Source organism: Bombina bombina, chromosome 2 (genome assembly GCF_027579735.1).
Source record: "Bombina bombina isolate aBomBom1 chromosome 2, aBomBom1.pri, whole genome shotgun sequence".
NCBI lineage: Eukaryota > Metazoa > Chordata > Amphibia > Anura > Bombinatoridae > Bombina > Bombina bombina.
Genome location: NC_069500.1, coordinates 1,361,523,773 through 1,361,547,843, shown reverse-complemented (window position 1 = coordinate 1,361,547,843; position 24,071 = coordinate 1,361,523,773). Strand labels below are relative to the sequence as shown.

The following is a 24,071-nucleotide window of genomic DNA, read 5'->3' as shown; positions in this document are numbered from 1 at the left end:
AACATGCAAAAAAAAAAAAACTAAACAATATCACAGAAAATATTGGTGAGAACTAAATAAAACAAATCTTTCACACAAATGCCCAGAGATGCTGTAGGCCTAAGGAGAAGGTTTACTTTAGGATGCCGATCTAAATCAGTCAGAGTTAATCCATGCTGGAGGATCAGCTGCCGTGCCTACAAAAAAAAAAAAAAAAAAAAAAAAAAAAGAAGAATTATAATAAAATTGTAACAGAACGGTTGTTCCAGGAGGGGTGGATCAAATGAGCAGTGATATTTAAAAATAAAAGATAAATAAAAAAATAAAAAACTGTGAGGACTGGGCAAATATATAATGGGATCCAAAAATGTAATAATACCAAGAGCAAAACTATGCATATATGATTAAAAAAAACATAAAAGGCAAATTAGAGTCTCAATGGTACATTACTGACTAACAAGGAAAGGGACTTGGGAATTATTATTTCAGACTATTTAAAATCTGGTAGACAATGCAACAGTGCAAAATACTTAATACTTTAATAAAGGTCAAATACTTGGATCTTGGTTCTTATGCCACTTTACAGATCACTAGAGCTAGGCCTCATCTGGAATACTGTGTACAGTTCTGGAGACAATTGCTCCAGAAGGGGAAAAAAAATAATAAAAAAAAAAAATAGAAACTGTCCACAAGGAGGGCTGCTAAAATGGTACATGGTTTTAAATATAAAAACGTACAAAGAAAGACTTATCTAATCATGTATGGTTTAGAGGAGAGAAGGGAAAGGGGTAACAAGATAGAAACCTTCAAATATATAAAGGAACTTAAAGGGACAGTGAACCATAGAATTGTTATTGTTTTAAAAGATAGATAATCCCTTTATTACTCATTCCCCAGTTTTGCATAACCAACACAGTTATATTAACCCCTTAATGACCACAGCACTTTTCCATTTTCTGTCCGTTTGGGACCAAGGCTATTTTTACATTTTTGCGGTGTTTGTGTTTAGCTGTAATTTTCCTCTTACTCATTTACTGTACCCACACATATTATATACCGTTTTTCTCGCCAGTACTAAAATAAAAGCTATATTTGGGCTTTTTTTGTGTTTTTTATAGCATATTTACATATGCTGCTGTGTAGGATCCCCCCTTAGCCCCCAGCCTCACTGATCCCCCACCAAAGAGCTCTCTAACCCTCCCCCTCTTCTGACCCTTATGTTTACCAGTGAAAACAATGAACAGGGCAGAAGACTGCCAAAAAAACTTCAGTTGCTTGTAAATAATTTTTTTGAGCATGTACTACATCCAGGTTGTGTAACAGACACTCCTGAGAAGAAGGATTCAGATTAAGAAGGGACAACAATTTCTTGATTGATGTTGTGATCCGATACCACTTTAGTACGAAGGACCACCTTATCCGCATGAAAAATAAGGTAACACCTTGCAGAGCCGAAAGCTGGGAAACTCTGCGAGCAGACGAAATAGCAAGTAGAAACAAAACCTTCGACGATAACAACTTAATATCAACTGAATGCATAGGCTCAAAAAGGAGCCTGCTGCAAAATTTTAAGAACAAGGTTAAGGCTCCAGGGAGGAGCAACAGGTTTAAATACAGGCCTGATTCTGACTAAGGCCTGAACAAATGATTGAACATCTGGCAGATCTGCCAGATGTTTATGCAAAAGAATACACAGAGCAGAAATCTGACCCTTCAGAGTACTGACTGACAAACCTTTCTCCAAGCCCTCCTGAAGAAAAGGACAGAATGCGAGGAACCCTCACCAGACTACAAGAGAAAACTTTCGATTCACACCAATACAGGTATTTACGCCATACCTTATGGTAAATCTTACGAGTAACAGGTTTACAAGCCTGAACCATAGTATCAATGACCTACTCAGAAAAACCATACCTAGCCAAAACAAGGCGTTCAATCTCCAAGCAGTCAGGCATTTTTCACTTACATTAGGGATGTGTGATATGGGGGAGAAATTCACTATTGCAATTTTATTACAATATTTTTTAAACCTACATTTTGCATTCAAAAATGCTTTTAACTGTTCAAAACAGTGGCTTGTTCCCTCTGTAGTTAGTGCTGCAGACTGAATAGGCCAGAAAAAAAAAAAAAAAAAACACCACCAGACTGCCACCTTCCTTGTCTGTGCACACCTCAAGACAGGAGCAACAAAACATGAGGCAAGTAAAACGGCGGTGGTAGCATTACGTACTGTGACGCTGATGTGACGCTTACTGGTCCACCACCCTGGAGGGGTGATGCTGAGCTGGACTGGAGCAGTAGTGTGATTAACATGACATGTTAAAGGTAAAGGGGCATATGTATCAAGCTCCATATGGAGCTTGATGCCCCCCGTGTTTCTGGCGAGCCTGCAGGCTCGCCAGAAAAAGCAGTTATGAAGCAGCGGTCACAAAGACGGACACACATCGCCGAAAATCAACCCGATCGAGTTGATTGACACCCCCCTGCTGGCGGCCGATTGGCCGCGAGTCTGCAAGAGCTGCTGGTGCAATGCTGAATACGGCGAGCGTATTGCTCGCCGTATTCAGCGAGGTCTGGCGGACCTGATCCGCAGTATTGTATCAGGTCCGCCAGCCCTTGATATATAGGGGCCAAAGTCTCCTCCAGAGTTTTTATGGTTTAAATAGATAGATAATCCCTTTATTACCCATTCCCCAGTTTTGCACAACAACAGTTATATTAATATACTTTTTACCTCTGTGATTATCTTGTATCTAAGCCTCTGCAGACTGCCCCCTTATTTCAGTTGTTTAGACAGACTTGCATTTTAGCATATCAGCACTGACTGATAAATAACTCCACGGGGAGTGAGCACAATATTATCTATAAGACACACGTGAACTAGCACTGTCTAACTGTGAAAAACTGTCATAATGCACTGAGATAAAAGGTGGCCTTCATGGGATTAGAAATGAGCACAAGAGCCTACCTAGGTTTAGCTTTCAACAAAGAATACCAAAAGAAAAAAGCAAATTTGATGATAAAAGTAAACTGGTAACTTGTTTAACCTCTTTGTGACCACAGCACTTTTACATTTTCTAACCATTTGGGACCATGGCTATTTTTACATTTCTGCGGTGTTTGTGTTTAGCTGTAATTTTCCTCACATATACAGTTTTTCTCGCCATTAAATGGACTTTCAAAACATACCATTATTTTCATCATATCTTATACTTATATATATATATATATATATATACATACATACATACATACACACACACATATACATATACACTTTTTCTAACTTTGACCCCCAAAATCTGTTACACATCTACAGCCACCAAAAAAACACCCATGCTAAACAGTTTCTAAATTTTGTCCTGAGTTTAGAAATACCCAATGTTTACATCTTCTTTGCTTTTTTTGCAAGTTATAGGGCAATAAGTACAAGTAGCACTTTGCTATTTACAAATTAGCTATAGTTACATTGTAACACTGATATCTGTCAGGAATCCCCGAATATCCCTTGACAAGTATATTTTTTTTAGTAGACAACCCAAAGTATTGATCTAGGCCCATTTTAATTAATTTATTTAAATTATTTACAAACAGCTTGTGCAATTATGGCACAAATGGTTGTAAATGCTTCTCTGGGATCCCCTTTGTTCAGAAATAGTAGACATATATGGTTTTGACGTTGCTTTTTGGTAATTAGAAGGCCGCTAAATGTCGCTGCACACCACACGTGTATTATGCCCAGCTGTGAAGAGGTTAATTAGGTAGCTTGCAGGGTTCATTTTAGCTTTAGTGTAGAGATCAGCCTCCCATCTGACACATCCCACCCCCTGATCCCTCCCAAACAGCTCTCTTCCCTCCCCCACAATTGTCCCCGCCATCTTAAGTACTGGCAGAAAGTCTGCCAGTACTAAAATAAAAGGGTTTCTTTTTCTCAATCTATTCAGCTGTGATGGGCCCCCCTTAGCCCCCAACCTCCCTAATCCCCCCCCCCCAAACAGCTCTCTAACCCTCCCCCCCGCTACCTGTTTGCCCCCCCAAAAAAAGTTATTTTTTTTATAAAATATTAATTTTTCTGTAGTGTAGCTGCCCCTCCTCAATACCCCCCTCCCAGATCCTTTGATTTTATTTTTCCCCCTCCCTCCTTACCATTCAGTTACATTGGTGGCAGTAGTTGCTGCGCGCCCCCCGCCACCAATCGACACCATCGCTATCGGTGCAGAGAGGGCCACAGAGTGGCTCTCTCTGTATCGGTGTGTAAAAAAAAAAAAAATATATATAGTATTGCAGGATGCCTCAATATCGAGGCATTACTGCAATACCATCGCTTCCACCACTTGAAACTCCAGAGGACGTGCCAGGAACGTCCTTGGTCGTTAAGGGTATTTTTTTTGTAGGACGTTCCTGGTCGTGAAGGGGTTAAAATTGCATGGCCTATCTGAATCATGAAAGTTTATTTTTGACTAGACTGTATAAACAAATTGCAGCCTCATTTGATTAAGAAGTTGCATAGCCTCATATCTAGATTAATCAAACACAGTCCTAACTTAAATTAAGGCCCAGTCTGCATAATAAATACTCTATTGACCTTGTAAATATATTGTCTGTTATGTCTCACTATTTCAGAGCTGATAAAGAGAGAAAATAAAATAGAATGAGACAACTTTAACGGTTTGCTTTTATGCATGGACTGTTTTATAGAGGGAATTTTCAGTTCAATTTGTTCCACAATGTTTTGAAGGTGCTTTTGTGATGCTGAATCCTTCACAGCGGAACTTGTTGTATGCGCCAAAAAATTACCAGATAGACGCAGGTCCATTATAATAAAGAATGACTTACAGATGTGATGATAGCATAGGTACAAACGTTTATAACTTTGCCATTTGAGGTGTAATGTTAAGGCATATTGTTTCCGTGAGTTATTTATTTCACAAATGTTTTATTGAAACTAGTTCCAATGTCTTATTGCTCCAATGATACAATTACTGCATGTTCAAAGGTTCCAGGAAGCCTCAAGCAAAATGTTTATGTCTTCTATCGGGCTGTGTGTTAAAGTGAAGGAAAACTGATGAATGAAAGCCAGTTTTTTTAAAAATACTATTAAAAACAGGGGCACTTTCATCCATCAAAGTTTACAAAGCAGCCGTTTTTTTTTTTGTTTTTTTTTAACCCCTTAATGACCACAGCACTTTTCCATTTTCTGTCCGTTTGGGACCAAGGCTATTTTTACATTTTTGTGGTGTTTGTGTTTAGCTGTAATTTTCCTCTTACTCATTTACTGTACCCACACATATTATATACCGTTTTTCTCGCCATTAAATGGACTTTCAAAATATACCATTATTTTCATCATATCTTATAATTTACTATAAAAAATATTATAAAATATGAGGAAAAAATGGAAAAACACACACTTTTTCTAACTTTGACCCCCAAAATCTGTTACACATCTACAACCACCAAAAAACACCCATGCTAAATAGTTTCTAAATTTTGTCCTGAGTTTAGAAATACCCAATGTTTACATGTTCTTTACTTTTTTTGCAAGTTATAGGGCTATAAGTACAAGTAGCACTTTGCCATTTCCAAACCACTTTTTTTCAAAATTAGCGCTAGTTACATTGGGACACTAATATCTTTCAGGAATCTCTGAATATCCATTGACATGTATATATTTTTTTTTAGAAGACATCCCAAAGTATTGATCTAGGCCCATTTTGGTATATTTCATGGCACCATTTCACCGCCGAATGCGATCAAATAAAAAAATTATTTTACTTTTTCACAAATTTTTTCACAAACTTTAGGTTTCTCACTGAAATTATTTACAAACAACTCATGAAATTATGGAATAAATGGTTGTAAATGCTTCTCTGGGATCCCCTTTGTTCATAAATAGCAGACATATATGGCTTTGGCTTTGCTTTTTGGTAATTAGAAGGCTGCTAAATGCCACTGCGCACCAACCGTGTATTATGCCCAGCAGTGAATGGGTTAATTAGGGAGCATGTAGGGAGCTTCTAGGGTTAATTTTAGCTCTAGTGTAGTGTAGTAGACAACCCCAAGTATTGATCTAGGCCCATTTTGGTATATTTCATGCCACCATTTCACCGCCAAAAGCAATCAAATAAAAAAAAATTGTTCACTTTTTCAAACTTTAGGTTTTTCACTAAAATTATTTACAAACAGCTTGTGCAATTATGGCACAAATGGTTTTAAATGCTTCTCTGGGATCCCCTTTGTTCATAAATAGCAGACATATATGGCTTTGGCGTTGCTTTTTGGTAATTATAAGGCCGCTAAATGCTGCTGCGCATCACATGTGTATTATGGCCAGCAGTGAAGGGGTTAATTAGGTAGTTTGTAGGGAGCTTGCAGGGTTAATTTTAGCTTTAGTGTAGAGATCAGACTCCCACCTGACACATCCCACCCCCTGATCCCTCCCAAACAGCACTCTTCCCTCCCCCACCCCACAATTGTCCCCGCCATCTTAAGTACTGGCAGAAAGTCTGCCAGTACTAAAATAAAAGGTATAAAAAAAAAAAAAAAAAAATTTTTTTTTTAAGCATATTTACATATGCTGCTATGTAGGGTCCCCCCTTAGCCCCCAACCTCCCTGATCCCCCCAAAATAGCTCCCTAACCCTCCCCCTCTGCCTTATTGGGGCCATCTTGGGTACTGGCAGCTGTCTGCCAGTACCCAGTTTGCAAATAAAAATGTTTTATTTTTTATGTTTTACTTTTTGTTTCTGTAGTGTAGCTTCCCCCCCACAGTCCAATACCCCACCAGCCAAACCGATCACCAAAAAAACCATATTAACCCCTTTGATCCCCACTTCTAACATAAACATTTTCTGTAGGTAGTGGTTCCCACCCGCTCCCTCCCCGTGCACGCGCCCGCCCGGCCTCCCCGTGCACGCGCGCGTCCGTGCGCGTCCCCCCGATCCCGCCCCCCTCCGCATCACAAAGGCCATCGATGGCCGCCACCCACCTCCCATACCGGCTCCCACCCACCAACGAACGTAGCCGTTAATGTCCGGTGCAGAGAGGGCCACAGAGTGGCTCTCTCTGCACCGGATGGCTACAAATGGTTATTGCAGGATGCCTCGATATCGAGGCATCACTGCAATAACCGGAAAGCAGCTGGAAGCGAGCAGGATCGCTTCCAGCTGCTTTCCAAACCGAGGACGTGCAGGGTACGTTCTCAGGCATTAACTGCCTTTTTTTTGAGGACGTACCCTGCACGTCCTCGGTCATTAAGGGGTTAAACAAAAACTTACCTTGTTTTCACAGCCAGAGCAGCTGCCCCCACCTGGAGATCCTCTCTTCACACGTCAGCAATGACTAATCCTGCTTCATCCAATCACACCTTTCCCCCCAGGGTAGTCATTGCCTGAGGCCATGCTGTGATTGGAGGAAGCAGGATTTAGTCCTTGCTGATGTGTGAAGAAAGGATTTCCAGGAGGGGGGCAGCTGCTCTGGCTGTGAAAAGAAAACAAGGTAAGTTTTTAAACAAAAATGGCTGCTTTGTAAACTTTGATGAATGAAAGTGCCCCTATTTTTAATAGTATTTTTTAAAAAAACTGGCTTTCATTCATCAAAGTTTACCTTCACTTTAAAGGGACATGAAACCTAAAGTTTTTCTTTCTTGATTCAGATACAGCATATCATTTTACACAACTTTCCAATTTACTTGTATTATCTAATTTTCTTTGTTCTTTTGGTATCCCTTTGATAAAAATACCAAGGTAGGCTCAGGAGCAGCAATGCACTACTGGGAGTTAGCTGCTGATTGGTGGTGTCACAGATATGACAGTTGTCATTGTATCACCATATGTGAGCAGCTAGCTCCCAGTAGTACATTGCTGCTCATTTAAAGGGATAGTCTATAAGCAGAATTTTTATTGTTTAAAAAGATAGATAATCCCTTTATTACCCATTCCCCAGTTTTGCACAACCATCACAGTTATATAAATACACTTTTTACCTCTGTGATTACCTTGTATCTAAGCCTCTGCAGACTGCCCCCACCTTATTTCAGTTCTTTTGACAGACTTGCATTTTAGTCAATCAGTGCTGACTCCTTGGTAACTCTACGTGCATGAGCACAATGTTTACTATATAACAAACATAAACTAACGCCCTCTAGTGGTGAAAAACTGTCAAAATGCATTCAGATAAGAGACGGCATTCAAGTTATAAGAAATTAGCATATGAGCCTCCTAGGTTTAGCTGTCAACTAAGAATATAAAGAGAACAAAGCAAAATTGGTGATACAAGTAAATTGTAAAGTTGTTCAAAATTACATGCCCTATCCGAATCATGAAAGTTTAATTTTAAAACTAGACTGTCCCTTTAACAAAAGATATCAAGAGAATTAAGCAAATGTAAGTTTTATGTTCTATCTGAATTTGTCCTTTTAATACAGTTTGTTAAAACTACAAAATACAAATCTTAAACAGATAGAAGAGAAACAATGTAACACTAGGAATACATTTGCAAAATCTGCTATTAGTAAGAATTGCAAAAATACATTATATACGGCAATATTACAGCATAAAACAGAAAAGAATATGTTACAAAAACTACAGCAAAAAACTTTTAAACCATCTCACAAACTAAAAGGAAATAACAAGCGTCTCTGATTAAGAATCCTGTCAACATTTAAATAACAGCGTAATATTTACCTGGAAAGATGTGGGAACACAAACTACGTTCAGCTTCTCCTGCGCCACCCTTTCAGCTGAAAAATAACAAATAAAATCTCTATTTCAGTTGTTCCATGCAGCTGGTCCGATTAGGTTTAATATAAAATTGTTTAAGCAAAGAAACTTACTGCAAGTCACAATATGTAAATTCCCCACACATTTTTTATTTTTTCCAAGGCCAAAGGAATTTATTGTACTAGTATTTTATATTTAAAAAAAAATATTTGTTCACTGGTTCTTGTCCTTAAAAAGGGACACTGAACCCAATTTTTTTTTCTTTCATGGTTCAGAATGAGCATGCAATTTTAAGCAACTTTCTAATTTACTCCTATTATCAAATTTTCTTCATTCTCTTGGTATCTTTATTTGAAAAGCAAGAATATAAGGTTAGATGCCGGCCCATTTTTGGTGAGCAACCTGGGTTGTTCTTGCCGATTGGTGTATAAATTCACCCACCAATTAACAAGTGCTGTCCAGAGCCCTTAACCAAAAATGTATGTCTCTTTAGCTTAGATGCCTTCTTTTTCAAATAAAGATAGCAAGAGAGTGAAGAAAAATTGATAATAGGAGTAAATTTGAAAGTTGCTTAAAATTGCAGAAATTTAGCTTCAGTGTCCCTTTAACAGCATAAACACAATTCTGTAAACTCCTCTAGAAAAATATAAGTTAGCTTTTAGATAAATGAACATTTAACCCCTTAATGACCGGAACATTTTTCAATTTTCTTACCCTTAATGACAATGGCTATTTTTACATTTCTGTGGTGTTTGTGTTCAGCTGTAATTTTCCTCTTACTCATTTACTGTACCCACACATATTATATACCGTTTTTCTCGCCATTAAATGGACTTTCTAAAGATACCATTATATCTTATAATTTACTATAAAAAAAATTATAAAATATGAGGAAAAAAAATGGAAAAAACACACTTTTTCTAACTTTGACCCCCAAAATCTGTTACACATCTACAACCACTAAAAAACACCCATGCTAAATAGTTTCTAAATTTTGTCCTGAGTTTAGAAATACCCAATGTTTACATGTTCTTTGCTTTTTTTGTAAGTTATAGGGCCATAAATACAAGTAGCACTTTGCTATTTCTAAACCACTTTTTTATTCAAAATTAGCGCTAGTTACATTGGAACACTGATATCTGTCAGGAATACCTGAATATCCATTGACATGTATATATTTTTTTTTAGAAGACATCCCAAAGTATTGATCTAGGCCCATTTTGGTATATTTCATGCCACCGTTTCACCGCCAAATGCGATCAAATTAAAAAAAATGTTCACTTTTTCACACATTTTGTCACAAACTTTAGGTTTCCCACTGAAATTATTTACAAACAGCTTCTGCAATTATGGCACAAATGGTTGTAAATGCTTCTCTGGGATCGCCTTTGTTCAGAAATAGCAGACTTATATGGCTTTGGGGTTGCTTTTTGGTAATTAGAAGGCCGCTAAATGCCGCTGCGCACCACACGTGTTTTATGCCCAGCAGTGAATGGGTTAATTAGGGAGCATGTAGGGAGCTTGTATGGTTAATTTTAGCTTTAGTTTAGTGTAGTAGACAACTCCAAGTATTGATCTAGGCCAATTTTGGTATATTTCATGCCACCATTTCACCGCCAAATGCGAGCAAATAAAAAAAACCTTTAAAATTTTCACAATTTTAGGTTTCTCACTGAAATTATTTACAAACAGTTTGTGCAATTATGGCACAAATGGTTGTAAAAGCTTCTCTGGGATCCCCTTTGTTCAGAAATAGCAGACATATATGGCTTTGGCGTTGCTTTTTGTTAATTAGAAGGCCGCTAAATGCTGCTGCGCACAACACGTGAATTATGTCCAGCAGTGAAGGAGTTTATTAGGTAGCTTGTAGGGCGCTGGCAGGGTTAATTTTAGCTTTAGTGTAGAGATCAGCCTCCCACCTGACACATCCCACCCCCTGATCCCTCCCAAACAGCTCTCTTTCCTCCCCCACCCCACAATTGTCCCCGCCATCTTAAGTACTGGCAGAAAGTCTGCCAGTACTAAATAAAAGGAGTTTTTTTTATTTTATTTTTTAAAAAAATGTATTCAGCTGTAATGGAGCCCTGCCTTAGCCCCCAACCTCCCTGATCCCCCATCAAACAGCTCTATAACCCTCCCTGCTACTTAATTGCCGCCATCTTGGGTACTGGCAGCTGTCTGCCAGTACCCAATTTGCCCCCAAAAACAGTATTTATAAACTTTTCTGTAGTGTAGCAGCCCCCCCCCCAGATCCTTATATATATATATATATATATATATATATATATATATATATTATTTTTTTTTATGTTTTTAAAAAAAAAAATTAGAACTTTTTATTTTTTTCCATTGGTGTCAGTGGCTAATATGCGCGCGCGCGCCCCCACGTGCACACGCTGCCGCCTCCTTGCTACACTCCCCCCGGAACACAGCACCATTGTTACCGGTGCAGAGAGGGCCACAGAGTGGCTCTCTCTGCATCGGAGGCTTGTTAAAAGGTATTGCAGGATGCCTCCATATCGAGGCATCACTGCAATACCCTGAGAGCTGCTGGAAGCGATTGCGATCGCTTCCAGCGCTCTCTTAAACAACTGACGTACCAGGTACGTCCATTGTCACTAACTGCTAGTTTTTGCAGGACGTACCTGGTACGTCAGTTGTCATTAAGGGGTTAAGAAAAAAAAAAAAAAAAAGGAAGAGCTAATATAGTTGAAAATCTCAAGTGAGAGTTAAAACAAATTACAAATACTTTTTTTATTTAATCGAATTTGGTGGTAAAATGGTGGCATTAAATATAACAAAATGTGCCTAGATCAATACTTTGGCTTGTCTACTAAAAATGATATATAACACACAGAGAAAACCCAGCACTCACTTACAAGCTCTCAGCTAAGATTTAAAAGCAAAAATGGAAAGGTTAGTTACCGCATCTGGCCAAATGGGACAAGCCCAGGTACCTCGTCAAGGTCTTTTCCAATACCTGGGACCCTAAAACAGCCACACAATGCAAGCTTTCAAATCCAAACAAACTGGGAACAAGGGAAGGGTACACAGGGATATGTAATCACTCTAGACATATACAAAACACAGAAGGGAACTGCACTCTCATACCGGACCGGGTACACATCCCATGACCCTGCAACATGCTCAGCCCTTGCTTTTAAATCTTAATTGAGAGCGCTGTGTGTGTGTGTGTGTGTGTGTGTATGTGTAGTATATATATATATATTTTTTTTATTTTTTTTTTCATGGATTCCTGACAGATATCAGTGTTACAATGTAACTATCGTTAATTTTGAAAAAAATGGTTTGGAAATAGCAAAGTGCTACTTGTACTTATTGCCCTATAACTTGGAAGAAAAAAAAAAGCAAAGAAGATGTAAACATTGGGTATTTCTAAACTCAGGACAAAATTTAGAAACTATTTAGCATGGTTGTTTTTTTGGTGGCTGTAGATTTGTAACAGATTTTGGGGGTCAAAGTTAGAAAAAGTGTGTTTTTTTCCATCATATTTTACAATTTTTTTTATAGTAAATTATAAGATATGATGAAAAAAAAATGGTAGCTTTGTGTGGGTACAGTAAATGATTAAGAGGAAAATTACAGCTAAACCCAAACACCGCAGAAATTTAAAAATAGCCTTGGTCCCAAACGGTAAGAAAATGGATAAGTGCTGTGGTCCTTAAGGGGTTGTGTGTGGGTGCATTTCAATTTTAAATAGAAGCATTTTTGTAATTCCATTAGCAAAAACGCTTATAGTTAAAGTTATTACTGTTACAGCAGGATACGCACATATGCTACATGTGGCTAGAGGATTTAAAAAAGCATGCCTGCTCACTAGCAGTGGTGTGTATTGCATCAGTGAAGACTTAAAGGACCAGTAAAAACAGTAGATTTGCATAATCAAAAGACAATGCAGTAGCACTGAGTCTGAACTTCAAATGAGTAGTAGATTTTTTTTTTCTGACAAATTTCAGTTATGTCCATTTCCCCTCCCCCTGTATCATGTGACAGCCATCAGCCAATCACAAATGCATATTTCTATATTCTGTGAACTACTGCACATGCTCAGTAGGAGCTGGTGACTCATTGGAAAGTTGTTTAAAAATAACTTTTACCAGAAGCTAGTAAAATACACCAATCTTCAACTTGTGTGCGCAATGCGACAAAGAAATAAAAACGAAAAAGTGTTCTAAAGTTGTACAAAAGATTAAAATTACCCTCATTTCATTTCTGCATCACATCACTGTCTGATTAACTATTGTACCTTATTGTATATACAAACAAAAGACAAATACCTAGTCGTTTCACCGAATGGACAATTGTTGACCCACTTCCAATGCCAAGAGCCTGATTATTCTGCACAGAAAAATAAGTCACTTTATTAAACTTCAGTGAACAGATATTACATGCACGTTTGTCTTCCAGACATTAAAATGTACCTTTTTTTTACAATAAATTATACTTTCAATAAAAAGGAATTGACGTGCACTTATTTATATTCAGTAAAGGGATATTAAACCCAACATTTTTCTTTCATGATTCAGATAGAGAATACAATTTTAAACAACATTCATTTACTTCTATTATCTAATTTGCTTCATTAGTTAGATATCTTTGTTGAAGAAATAGCAATGCGCATAGGTGAGCCAATCACACGGGGCATCTATGTGCAGCCACCAATCAGCAGCTACTGAACCTATCTAGATATGGTTTTCAGCAAAGGATATCAAGAAAATTAAGCAGATTAGATAATAGAAGTAAATTAGAAAGTTGTTTAAAATTGTATGCTGTATCAAATGAAAAAAAATTTGGGTTTCATGTCCCTTTAAAATTGCATGATCTTTTTGAATTATGAAAGGAAAAGTTTTAACAACTTTCCAATTTACTTCTATTATCAGTAGTAATTAAGAATGACTGTGATAAGCACAAACTAGATAAGTTTATACTTTTAGGAAATATCTGTAAGGCGTGCTGGGCCTATGGTTTTTATCTGCCGTCAATATCTATGTTTCTATCTAATTTGCTTCATTCTCTAGGAAGGCTCAGATGCAGCAATGCATTACTGGGAGCTAGATGCCGATCCGTGGCTGCATATATTCCTCTTGTCATTGGCTCACCCAATGTGTTCAGCTAGCTGCCAGTAGAGCACTGATGCTCCTTCAACAAGGATTCTAAGAAAAAGCAAGTTTGATAACTGAAGTAAATAAGAGCATACAATTTTAAACAAATCCATCTGAATTCTGAAAGAAATAATGAGTCTGCAATATACTTTTATTTATTTTGTCCCCTTTTCCTGTAATTCCAATCTGAAATTGTGAGTTTTTCAGTTCCTGTTGGAACATAGGCTGCACACTCTAGTGACCTATTTATAAAACTGTCCCTAGTTAGCCACAGTAGAGAAGGTAACCTAAGTTACAACATGGCAGCTCCCACTGTTTTATAGACACTAAAACCCATACACTTATTTTGAAAATATTTAAACTAATGAAAAATTAATCTGCATGTTATTCACAGACTAATCTTTTCTTTGAATGCATCATTCTATCTAGCATTTATTTAGTGTTTAATGTCCCTTTAATAAGGATACCTTGAGTACATATGACAAGTAGATATCTCTTTACTTCTGCAGACTATTCGCTCCCATTTACCTTCACGTGATTATCCACAGCTGCATAACCTGCCAGTCTCTTTGCCTCTTCAGTCATTCTGCTTATGGTAGTGAGCAGTCTGCGCTGGATCATACAGGGAGCACAAAATGGTCTTGCCTGCCAAGAACAGGGAACAGATATTGTAATCTCTGTGTGCTGCCCTATTACATTTGTGCTCCAATAGGATTAAAAAAAATGTTGCATTATTGAGGTTTGTAGAGAAATAACAAAAAAATATAATAAATGCATTTCCTGCAGTTTGATACAGAAAATCATTTTTTTCCCCCAGTAACCCCCCAGAGGGTAAATCCTGAAGACTTAAAGGGACATGAAACCAAAATGTTTTATTTCATGATTCAGACAGAACATGCACTTTTAAACAACTTTCCAATATACTTCTATTATTTAATGTGCTTCCTTCTCTTGTTATCCTTTGAGAAAGGTTTATCTAGGAAAGCTCAGGAGCAGCAAAGAACCTAGGTTGCTGCATATATGTACAGATTGTCATTGGCTCACCCATACAGTTAGAAACCAGTAGTGCATTGCTGCTCCTTCAAAAAATGATACCAAGACAATGAAGTAAACTTGAAAGTTGTTTAAAATTGTATGTTCTACCTAAATCATGAAAGAAATGTTTGGGGTTTCATGTCCCTTTAAAGGGATAGTAGAGTCAAAATTACACTTTCATGATTCACATAGAGCAGGCAAATTTTAAGCTACTTTCTAATTTACTCCTATTATCACATTTTCTTTGTTCTCTTGCTATCTTTATTTAAAATAAAATATGTAAATCTTAGGAGCCGGCCCATTTTAGGTTCAGCACACTGGATCGTGCTTGCTTATTGGTGGCTACATTTAGCCACCAATAAGCAAGCACAACCCAGGTTCTAAACCAAAAATGGGCCAAGCTCCTATGCTTTACATTCCTGCTTTTTAAATAAAGATAGCAAGAGAACAGAGAAAAATTGATAATAGGAGTAAATTAGAAAATGGCTTAAAATTGCCTGCTCTATCTGAATCATGAAAGAAAAAGAAAAAAAAAATGTTGGTTTAGTTTAAGCAACTAAATTACTGCCATTATCAATTTTTCTTTGTTTCCTTGGAACCTTTATTTGAAAAAGCAAGAATGTAAGCATAGGAACAGACAATTTTTGGTTCAGAAGCTGGGTAGTGCTTGCTGATTGGGGGCTAAATGTAGCCCCCAATCAGCAAGCACTACCCAGGTGCTGAGCTAAAAATGGTCTGGATCCTAATATTTTTTCAAATAAAGATACCAAGAGAACGACGAACAATTGATGATAGGAGTAAATTAGAAAGTTGATTAAAAATTGCTTGCACTATCCAAATCATGAAAGTATAATTTTGACTGTACTATTCCTTTAACTTGCTCTGCGCCTTTAACTATATAGTTATTGTTAAAATTCAGGAGCACACAGCACATAAGACTCATACACAGCAGAAATGCAGTATTTAAAGGGATATAAAATTGTAAAAAGAAAAATGCTGTAATACGTTAGATCATTGTATTATTACTCTCTTGCTTGTATATAACTGTGTGTTTAACCCTAGCAAAGGCATTAGACACATAGTTAAAGTCATCTACCTAAACACACCTTGCAGGCCAATGACAAGAGAAAAATGAATATCCACCAATCAGCAGCCAACTGCAAACAGTATAAGATATGTACATTCTTCATATATTATTTTCAACAAAGGATACCAGGAGATGACCAGTGGCCTTTATCAAATGTTATTGAAACGTAACATTAAAAATGGTAATTGAGAAAGTAACAAGAATTTTTGCTGCCCCTTAAAAGGGACAATTTACTCTAATTTTTCTATACCCTTTAATTTGGAGTGTATTAAAAGGGTTTACAAAAAGCTCCTTTGCCTTTATTTCAGCATTTGAAATAGCCCGATTTTGCCTGTGGTATCCCTACCTATACTAAAAGTTTCTATTCTTAAAGGGACAGTAAACTTTGGGAAAATTTAACATAATTCTACACTATGCGCTACATGAAGTCTAATGGTGCACTAGGGCTTGTTGTGATTAAACAGGGAGCCTGATTGTGCTATTGAACTACATGTAGCGCGCTCCTGAGCTAGGTAAAGCTGTCAGCTACATTACCTAGCGTGGGTGCGCGCTACATGTAATTCAATGGCGCGATTGGGCTTGCTAGCCAGTGATACGCAATTTCAAAAAACAGCCACACAGAAAAGGACGGCTATGCACTAGAGGTAAGTAAAGTTGTAAGTGACGAATTAGGCATAAAAAACTCTAAGTATAGAGTATTGACAAGCTATGTACAGTTGTGCTCATAAGTTTACATACCCTGGCAGAATTTATGATTTCTTGGCCATTTTTCAGAGAATATGAATGATAACACAAAAACTTTTTTCACTCATAATTAGTGTATGGCTGAAGCCATTTATTAGCAATCAACTGTGTTTACTCTTTTTAAATCATAATGACAACAGAAACTACCCAACCAACCCTGATCAAAAGTTTACATACCCCAGTTCTCAATACCGTGTATTGCCCCCTTTAACATCAATGACAGCTTGAAGTCTTTTGTGGTATTTGTGGATGAGGCTCTTTATCTTCTCAGACGGTAAAGCTGCCCATTCTTCCTGGCAAAAAGCCTCCAGTTCCTGTAAATTCTTGGGCTGTCTTGCATGAACTGCAAGTTTGAGATCTCCCCAGAGTGGCTCAATTATATTGAGGTCAGGAGACTGAGATGGCCACTCCAGAACCTTCACTTTTTTTTCTGCTGTAGCCAATGACAGGTCGACTTGGCCTTGTGTTTAGGATCATTGTTATGTTGAAATGTCCAAGTACGTCCCATGCGCAGCTTCCGGGCTGATGAATGCAAATTTTCCACCAGTATTTTTTGATAACATACTGCATTCATCTTGCCATCAATTCTGACAAAATTTCCTGTGCCTTTGTAGCTCACAAATCCCCAAAACATCAGAGATCCACCTCCGTGTTTCACAGTAGGAATGGTGTACCTTTCATCATAGGCCTTGTTGACTCCTCTTCAAATGTAGCGTTTATGGTTGTGGCCAAAAAGCTCAATTTTGGTCTCATCACTCCAAATGACTTTGTGCCAGAAGGTTTCAGGCTTGTCTCTGTGCTGTTTGGCATATTGTAAGCGGGATACTTTGTGGCATTTGTGTAGTAATGGCTTTCTTCTGGTGACTCGACCATGCAGCCCATCTTTCTTCAAGTGCCTCCTTATTGTGCATCTTGAAACAGCCACACCATGTTTTCAGAGAGTCCTGTATTTCACCTAAAGTTATTTGTGGGTTTTTCTTTGCATCCGGAACAATTTTCCTGGCAGTTGTGGCTGCAATTTTAGTTGGTCTACCTGACCGTGGTTTGATTTCAACAGGACCCCTCATTTTCCACTTCTTGATTAGAGTTTGAACACTGCTTATTGGCATTCTCAATTCCTTGGATGTCTTTTTATATCCCTTTCCTGTTTTATACAGTTCAACTACCTTTTCCCACAGATCCTTTGACAATTCTTTTGCTTTCCCCATGACTCAGAATCCAGAAACGTCAGTGCAGCACTGGATGAACGATGCAAGGGTCTGTCAGGAGTCCAGAAACTCATTGACCTTTTATTCACACACACACACTAATTACAAGCAAACAGATCACAGGTGAGGATGGTTACTTTTAATAGCCATTCAAACCCCTTTGTGTCAGCTTGTGTGCATGTTATCAGGCCAAAATCACCAGGGTATGTAAACTTTTGATAAGGGTCATTTGGGTAGTTTCTGTTGTCATTATGATTTTAAAAGAGTAAACACAGTTGATTGATTGATTATAAATGGCTTCAGCCAAACACTAACCATGAGTGAAAGAAAAGTTTTTATGTTATCAGTCATATTCTCTGAAAAATGGCCAAGAAATCGTAAATTCTACCAGGGTATGTAAACTTATTAGCACAATTGTAAATACAGCCAGCAGAAGAAATTACATTCCCAGTGGGGATTGGGAGATAAAGTTGTAAAATGTTAATTTTCAATTGCTCTTTTTAAGTACTGTATAGAGACAGAAATAAGAAAGGGAAGCATTTGATTTGCATGTCTGATCTCTCTGCAAGCTTATCCTATTTTGATGGGTTGTGGTTTCGCAGAGCAAATCCAGCTATTTAATTTACATTTTTTCAGTATTTTTTTAAAGTATTTGCCAATATAATCACCAAACTTTGATGTTGTACCTTAGCTACACATCTATAATATCAATCTTCTAAGGTTAAGGGGCAGTAACCCCAATCTTCCTTATCGTTTTTACAGTTCTCCCTCACCTTATTTATCAAGTACGGGTAAAAGAAATGTCTAATAAAAAGTATCTCTTCCTGTTATTTAGTAGATTAAATATTATAAAAGGATTATTCCAGTGCTGCAGGTTTCCCATTTTATTCTATGTGCCTAATTCCAAACATAATTATTTGAGTTGATGTAGAACACTCTAAAAATAATCTGCTCATCAGAGATGTAGATCCACATTTAGATCACTGCTGAAAAGTCTTCCATAGAAACAAAATTAACACTATGAAAAAAAAACATCAGCAGAATATTGCTTTGTGTTTTCATTAGTGCTTTACCAGGCAAATGTAACAGCTACACTCATGCTAATTTGAACCAGGGATAGGCAAGGTGTCCGTACACGGACACTGGTGTCCGTGACTAACCCTTGCAATGTCCGCCACAACCTTAGCATATTCTTTCTGATTAAATAATAGGAATAAAAAAACATGTAGTGTGAATAAAGTTAGTGGCTTGTCAAGAGACTGCTAGCAATATTGGGTGATAAGTTATGGAATAAATAAAGCCTAAGTGAAATACTGGATGTGTATCTGTATCTGTATAATAACACCCAGCTCTATACAAAGACACAGTAGTGACACTGGCACATGTGTATAGCCAGACAAGGGCTGGTTATAGGGTCAGTGGTATCTGCAAAAGTATAATAACACCCAGCACTAGATAATGACACAGTAGTGACACTGGCACATGTGTATAGCCAAACAAGGGCTGGCTATAGGGTCAGTGGTATCTGAATCAGTATAATAACATCCAGCACTATATAATGACACAGTAGTGACACTGGCTCATGGGTATAGCCAGAGGAGGGCTGGTTATAGGATCAGTGGTGTCTGCATCAGTATAATAACACCAAGCACTATATAATGACACAGTAGTGACACTGGTTCATGGGTATAGCCAGAGGAGGGCTGGTTATAGGATCAGTGGTATCTGCACCTGTATAATAACACCCAGCACTATATAATGACACAGTAGTGACACTGGCTCATGGGTATAGCCAGAGGAGGGCTGGTTATAGGATCAGTGGTATCTGCATCAGTATAATAACACCCAGCACTATATAATGACACAGTAGTGACACTGGCTCATGGGTATAGCCAGAGGAGGGCTGGTTATAGGATCAGTGGTATCTGCATCAGTATAATAACACCCAGCACTATATAATGACACAGTAGTGACACTGGCTCATGGGTATAGCCAGAGGAGGGCTGGTTATAGGATCAGTGGTATCTGCATCAGTATAATAACACCCAGCACTATATAATGTTTTTTATTTCAAATGTACCTTGGTGTCCTTCACTAAGGTCTGTACTTTGGAAAATGTCCGCCACAGCCTTTGTCTGTGCCTATCCCTGATTTGAACCCTTATGCAGAAAAATCTGTAAATGCAAAAGGACTTTATAACTTTTATAGGCATGGGTTAATAATCCCCATAGTTCCTTACTTCTTGCATTCTGCTGTAATTAAGTGGTGCATGGTACTTACCACGTGCAGTTCTAGTTATTATTACAGCATTTAAACACCATAATCAACACATCCTCATTCATTCCACACCACATCCGATTTCCTCAATGCTAAGCATGCTGCAATGTGTTCACACACAAATAAAGGGTCATATTAATTACACTGCACGCAATATCAACCACAAAATAGGTTTCCTAATAGTGCTGCAAAGAAACTGAATTGTGTTAACTATTAACAGAGATAATGAGTGCAACAACAGTAAACAGCAATCCCCAGTACTTTGTCTCCACTTTCATCTTGTCTGATTTGTCTGACACTGTGCCCCTCTTCTATTTAAATTGCTAGTACCACAATGTGTTCAGATCCAGCAGGCTCAGTGTTGCATTTAATTTGTAAGAAAAGAAGTAATAACATGGAAACAGTAACTTGTTAATTCATATTGTGCTTCAACCACAGAGACAGACATTCTTACAATTGGTAGAACATATTAATGTGCTAGTGCAGCTAATAGCAATACACTGCTCTTTGCTCCTATTCACATGAGCAGCATTTAACACTATCAAAATGTACAAACTGCAAACAAATCAATAAACAACTTTCCCCACTCACTGTGCTGCTGTTGTCTCTTCTGCAATGTGTTCAATCTGCACACATGATGTTCCCTTCCCAGTAATGCACTGCAATCCACTGACATCACTCATATGGGCGGGGCTTGAGAAGCAAAGTAAATGTCTTAAAGAGACAGGCAGGTTTGAGCAGCACATTTTAGGTTTTACTGCTTGAGCTGCACATCATGTAAGGACTCAAAAGTGCAGTGGATTACTCACGTTTTTGCTGTGATATCTTACCTTTGAAATGTATTTGATACACACACTTAATATAAGTATTAACATATTGTAGTCAGTATTACGTTTGTTGCTAAAACTGGTTAAAAGAAAGTGTATTATCAAATAATAGCAAATAATTCCCCCCCCCCCCCCCCCAGCCATAGCTTTAAAGGGACAATAAGCAATTTGATAATTTAATAAGAAATCTTTAATCATATATAGTAAAAAAACAACGTTGCAATATATTTTTATTATTTATCTTGTGTCTTTTGCAGACCATATATTCCAGTCATTGGCTGCACACTTCTAGTGACACATTTATAACTGTGCCTAATTGGACTCTGCATGGTGGCACCCACAAAAACTTTTTTTTACACATTTTAATATTTAAACAAATAATACAATTTAAAAAAAAGCACATTATCTTTGCTTTGAATACATAATTCTATTTAAAATGTATTTGGTGTTAATGCCCCTTTAATTATCCCTGGCACCCATATTGGAGTCTTGTGACTTCTGACACTAGTTATTTTCCCTGGAAGTAATGTGAAATAATTACAGCTAGTTAACATGGATTTACAAAGTGACAATATGATTTATAATAATGATAACACTTTTGAGCTGATATTTTTCCCATTCATTTTAGTAGCACAATTAATACATGTTCTAAGATTCTAAATTGTATAGAAGAAGGGAACTGGGGGGGCAGATTGTAAACATGACCCAGGGGCATCACAAGTAAAAAGCTAGAGCAATGCAGCCAATAGAGGAATGTGGGGGTGATCAACTGACCTGTCTCAATTCTCATTTCAGATCAAATATTGACATTGTTTCCTTAAAGGGACATGAAACCCAATTTTTTTAACTTCATAAATTAAATAGAGCTTGTGATTTTAAACAACTTTCCAATTTACTTCTATTATCTAATTTGTTTTGTTCTCTTGGTATCCGTTGTTGAAAACAATACCTAGGTAGGCTCAGAAACTTCTGATTGGCGGCTGCACATTTATGTTACTGGTTGACCCAATGAGTTCACCTAGCTCCCAGTAGTGCATTGTTGCTTCTTCATAAAAGGATACCAAGATAATGAAGCAAATCAGATAATAGATGTAAATTAAAAAGTCACACAGCAACACTACCAAGAGATCATACTATGAGCTAGGTTTATCAAGTGCTTGGAGAATTCTCCATCATATTCTCCTCTCATTTCTCCAGAGTTCGCACTCAGAGAGGCGCACCGGTGCGTTCATATTTATCATAAAACTGATCGTATTTATACACCCTTTTCTAAAGGTGAACTGGGGAGAACAATGATACATTTCTCCACGTTTGTGTTTTAAATGGGCCAAATTTACGTCTTAATTGTAATATAAATGTTCAAATACCTATTGTGTGTAATAAAAGAAATCTATAACACATTTGTGTTTTACTTAGTACAAAAATACAAATTCAGATGTATGTTCAGTATGTTGTCGGTTACTTATCTATCAAAAAGACACTGGAAGCTTTTAGGAATCCAGCATTAGGCTTTACTTATACAGATGCAACAGCAGCATTTAGAACGCACCAATCACTTGTAAAACAGTAGTCAGCACACAGAAAGAAAAAACAAAACTTCCTTCCTGTTAGTGAATTAACAAGTTCACAGGTAATGGTATAAACAATTAGTAATCTGATATGAACAGCGCCATCTACAGCCTAAGTGTTGTTCACACGTGTGATACAGTACACGCTGTTGTATTTCCCAACATATGTATGTACAGTATGTATGTGTGTATATATATATATATATATATATATATATATATATATATGTATATATTCTATTTTTTTTTTTACTTTCCTCTTGGGTACATTAATAGTTTGATCTTCTGGAACTGCAAAAAAAATAAAAGGAAAGAAAGAAAAAAGAAAGAAATGGTTAAATACTCATTCAAAATATTTTTATGATTTTACAGGTATCCGGATAAGCCAAAATTCCATCAAAGAAAAAACAATTACAAATCAAAACATCCACAAAATATTTTTTTTCACAAATGACCATAACAAATATACCACTCACTAAAAAAAAATAAGTGTCACAATGGTGAATAACAAGTGATAATAATATTGTGTTAACTAAATAATCCAATACCGACCATTAGGTTAAACAAATACCAAAAGCAAAAAGTCCTCTGGTTTAAAGAAAAAGGCAGCCTTTATTTTCAGCAATCCTCAGCAGAGATACTTAAAGGGATACTAACCCCACGTTTTTTCTTTCATGATTCAGATAGAGCATGCAATTCTAAACAACTTTCTAATTTACTCCTATTATCAATTCTTCTTTGTTCTCATGTTATCTTGATTTGAAAAAGCAGTAATAAAAGGTTAGGAGCTGGCCCATTTTTTAGTTCAGCACCTTGGTAGAGCTGCTGATTGGTTTGCTACATTTAGCCACAAATCAGCAAGTGCTACCCATGTGCTGAACAAAAAATGGACTGGCTCTAAAGCTTACAGTACTGCTTTTTCAAATCAAGATAGCATGAGAACAAAGAAAAATTGATAATAGGAGTAAATTAGAAAGGTGCTTAAAATCTCATGCTCTATCTGAATCATGAAAGAAAAAAATTGGGTTTAATATCCCTTTAAAGAAATGAAGTAGAAACCATAGCATAAAACAGTATAACATATGTGCACTGATCCCACACTTGAGTCAATCCTATTCACGTGTTAGAGAGCTATAACCAACTCTATTATAAGCGCTCTATATGGATAACCTCCTGGTTCACAGCATACAAATAAGAATTTATTAAAACCAATATAAAGACATAGGTCACTAAGGGTATACAGCCTGGGCAATTACAACACACTTTGTATATATTAATCCTTTCAAGCCAGAAAAGCACTAATATACACAAAGTGTGTTGTAATTGCTCAAGCTGTATACCCTTAGTGACCTATGTCTTTATATTGCTTTAATAAATTGTTATTTGTATGCTGTGAACCAGTAGGTTATCCATATAGAGCGCTTATAATAGAGCTGGTTATAGCTCTCTAACACGTGAGTAGGATCGACTCAAGTGTGGGATCAGTGCACATATATTTTATACT

General features: G+C 37.2%; 1 protein-coding gene across 2 annotated transcripts in view; it reads right to left on the bottom strand.

Annotated features, from left to right (window-relative positions):
* The window catches only part of RPIA (ribose 5-phosphate isomerase A), a 60,255-nt gene extending 39,439 nt beyond the window's left edge, over window positions 1–20,816 (bottom strand). The window contains exons 1-5 of one of the 2 annotated variants that reach the window (XM_053704291.1): window positions 20,764–20,816; window positions 14,350–14,466; window positions 12,997–13,057; window positions 8,663–8,718; window positions 117–176 (exon numbers count right to left, since the gene is read on the bottom strand). In XM_053704291.1, the coding sequence (XP_053560266.1) occupies window positions 117–176; window positions 8,663–8,718; window positions 12,997–13,057; window positions 14,350–14,442 (270 nt within the window). In that variant the 5' untranslated portion in view covers window positions 14,443–14,466; window positions 20,764–20,816. The remainder of the gene's footprint in view (window positions 1–116; window positions 177–8,662; window positions 8,719–12,996; window positions 13,058–14,349; window positions 14,467–20,763) is intronic. The other variant, XM_053704292.1, reaches the window with a different exon arrangement.
* Between the last annotated feature and the right edge of the window lie 3,255 nt (window positions 20,817–24,071).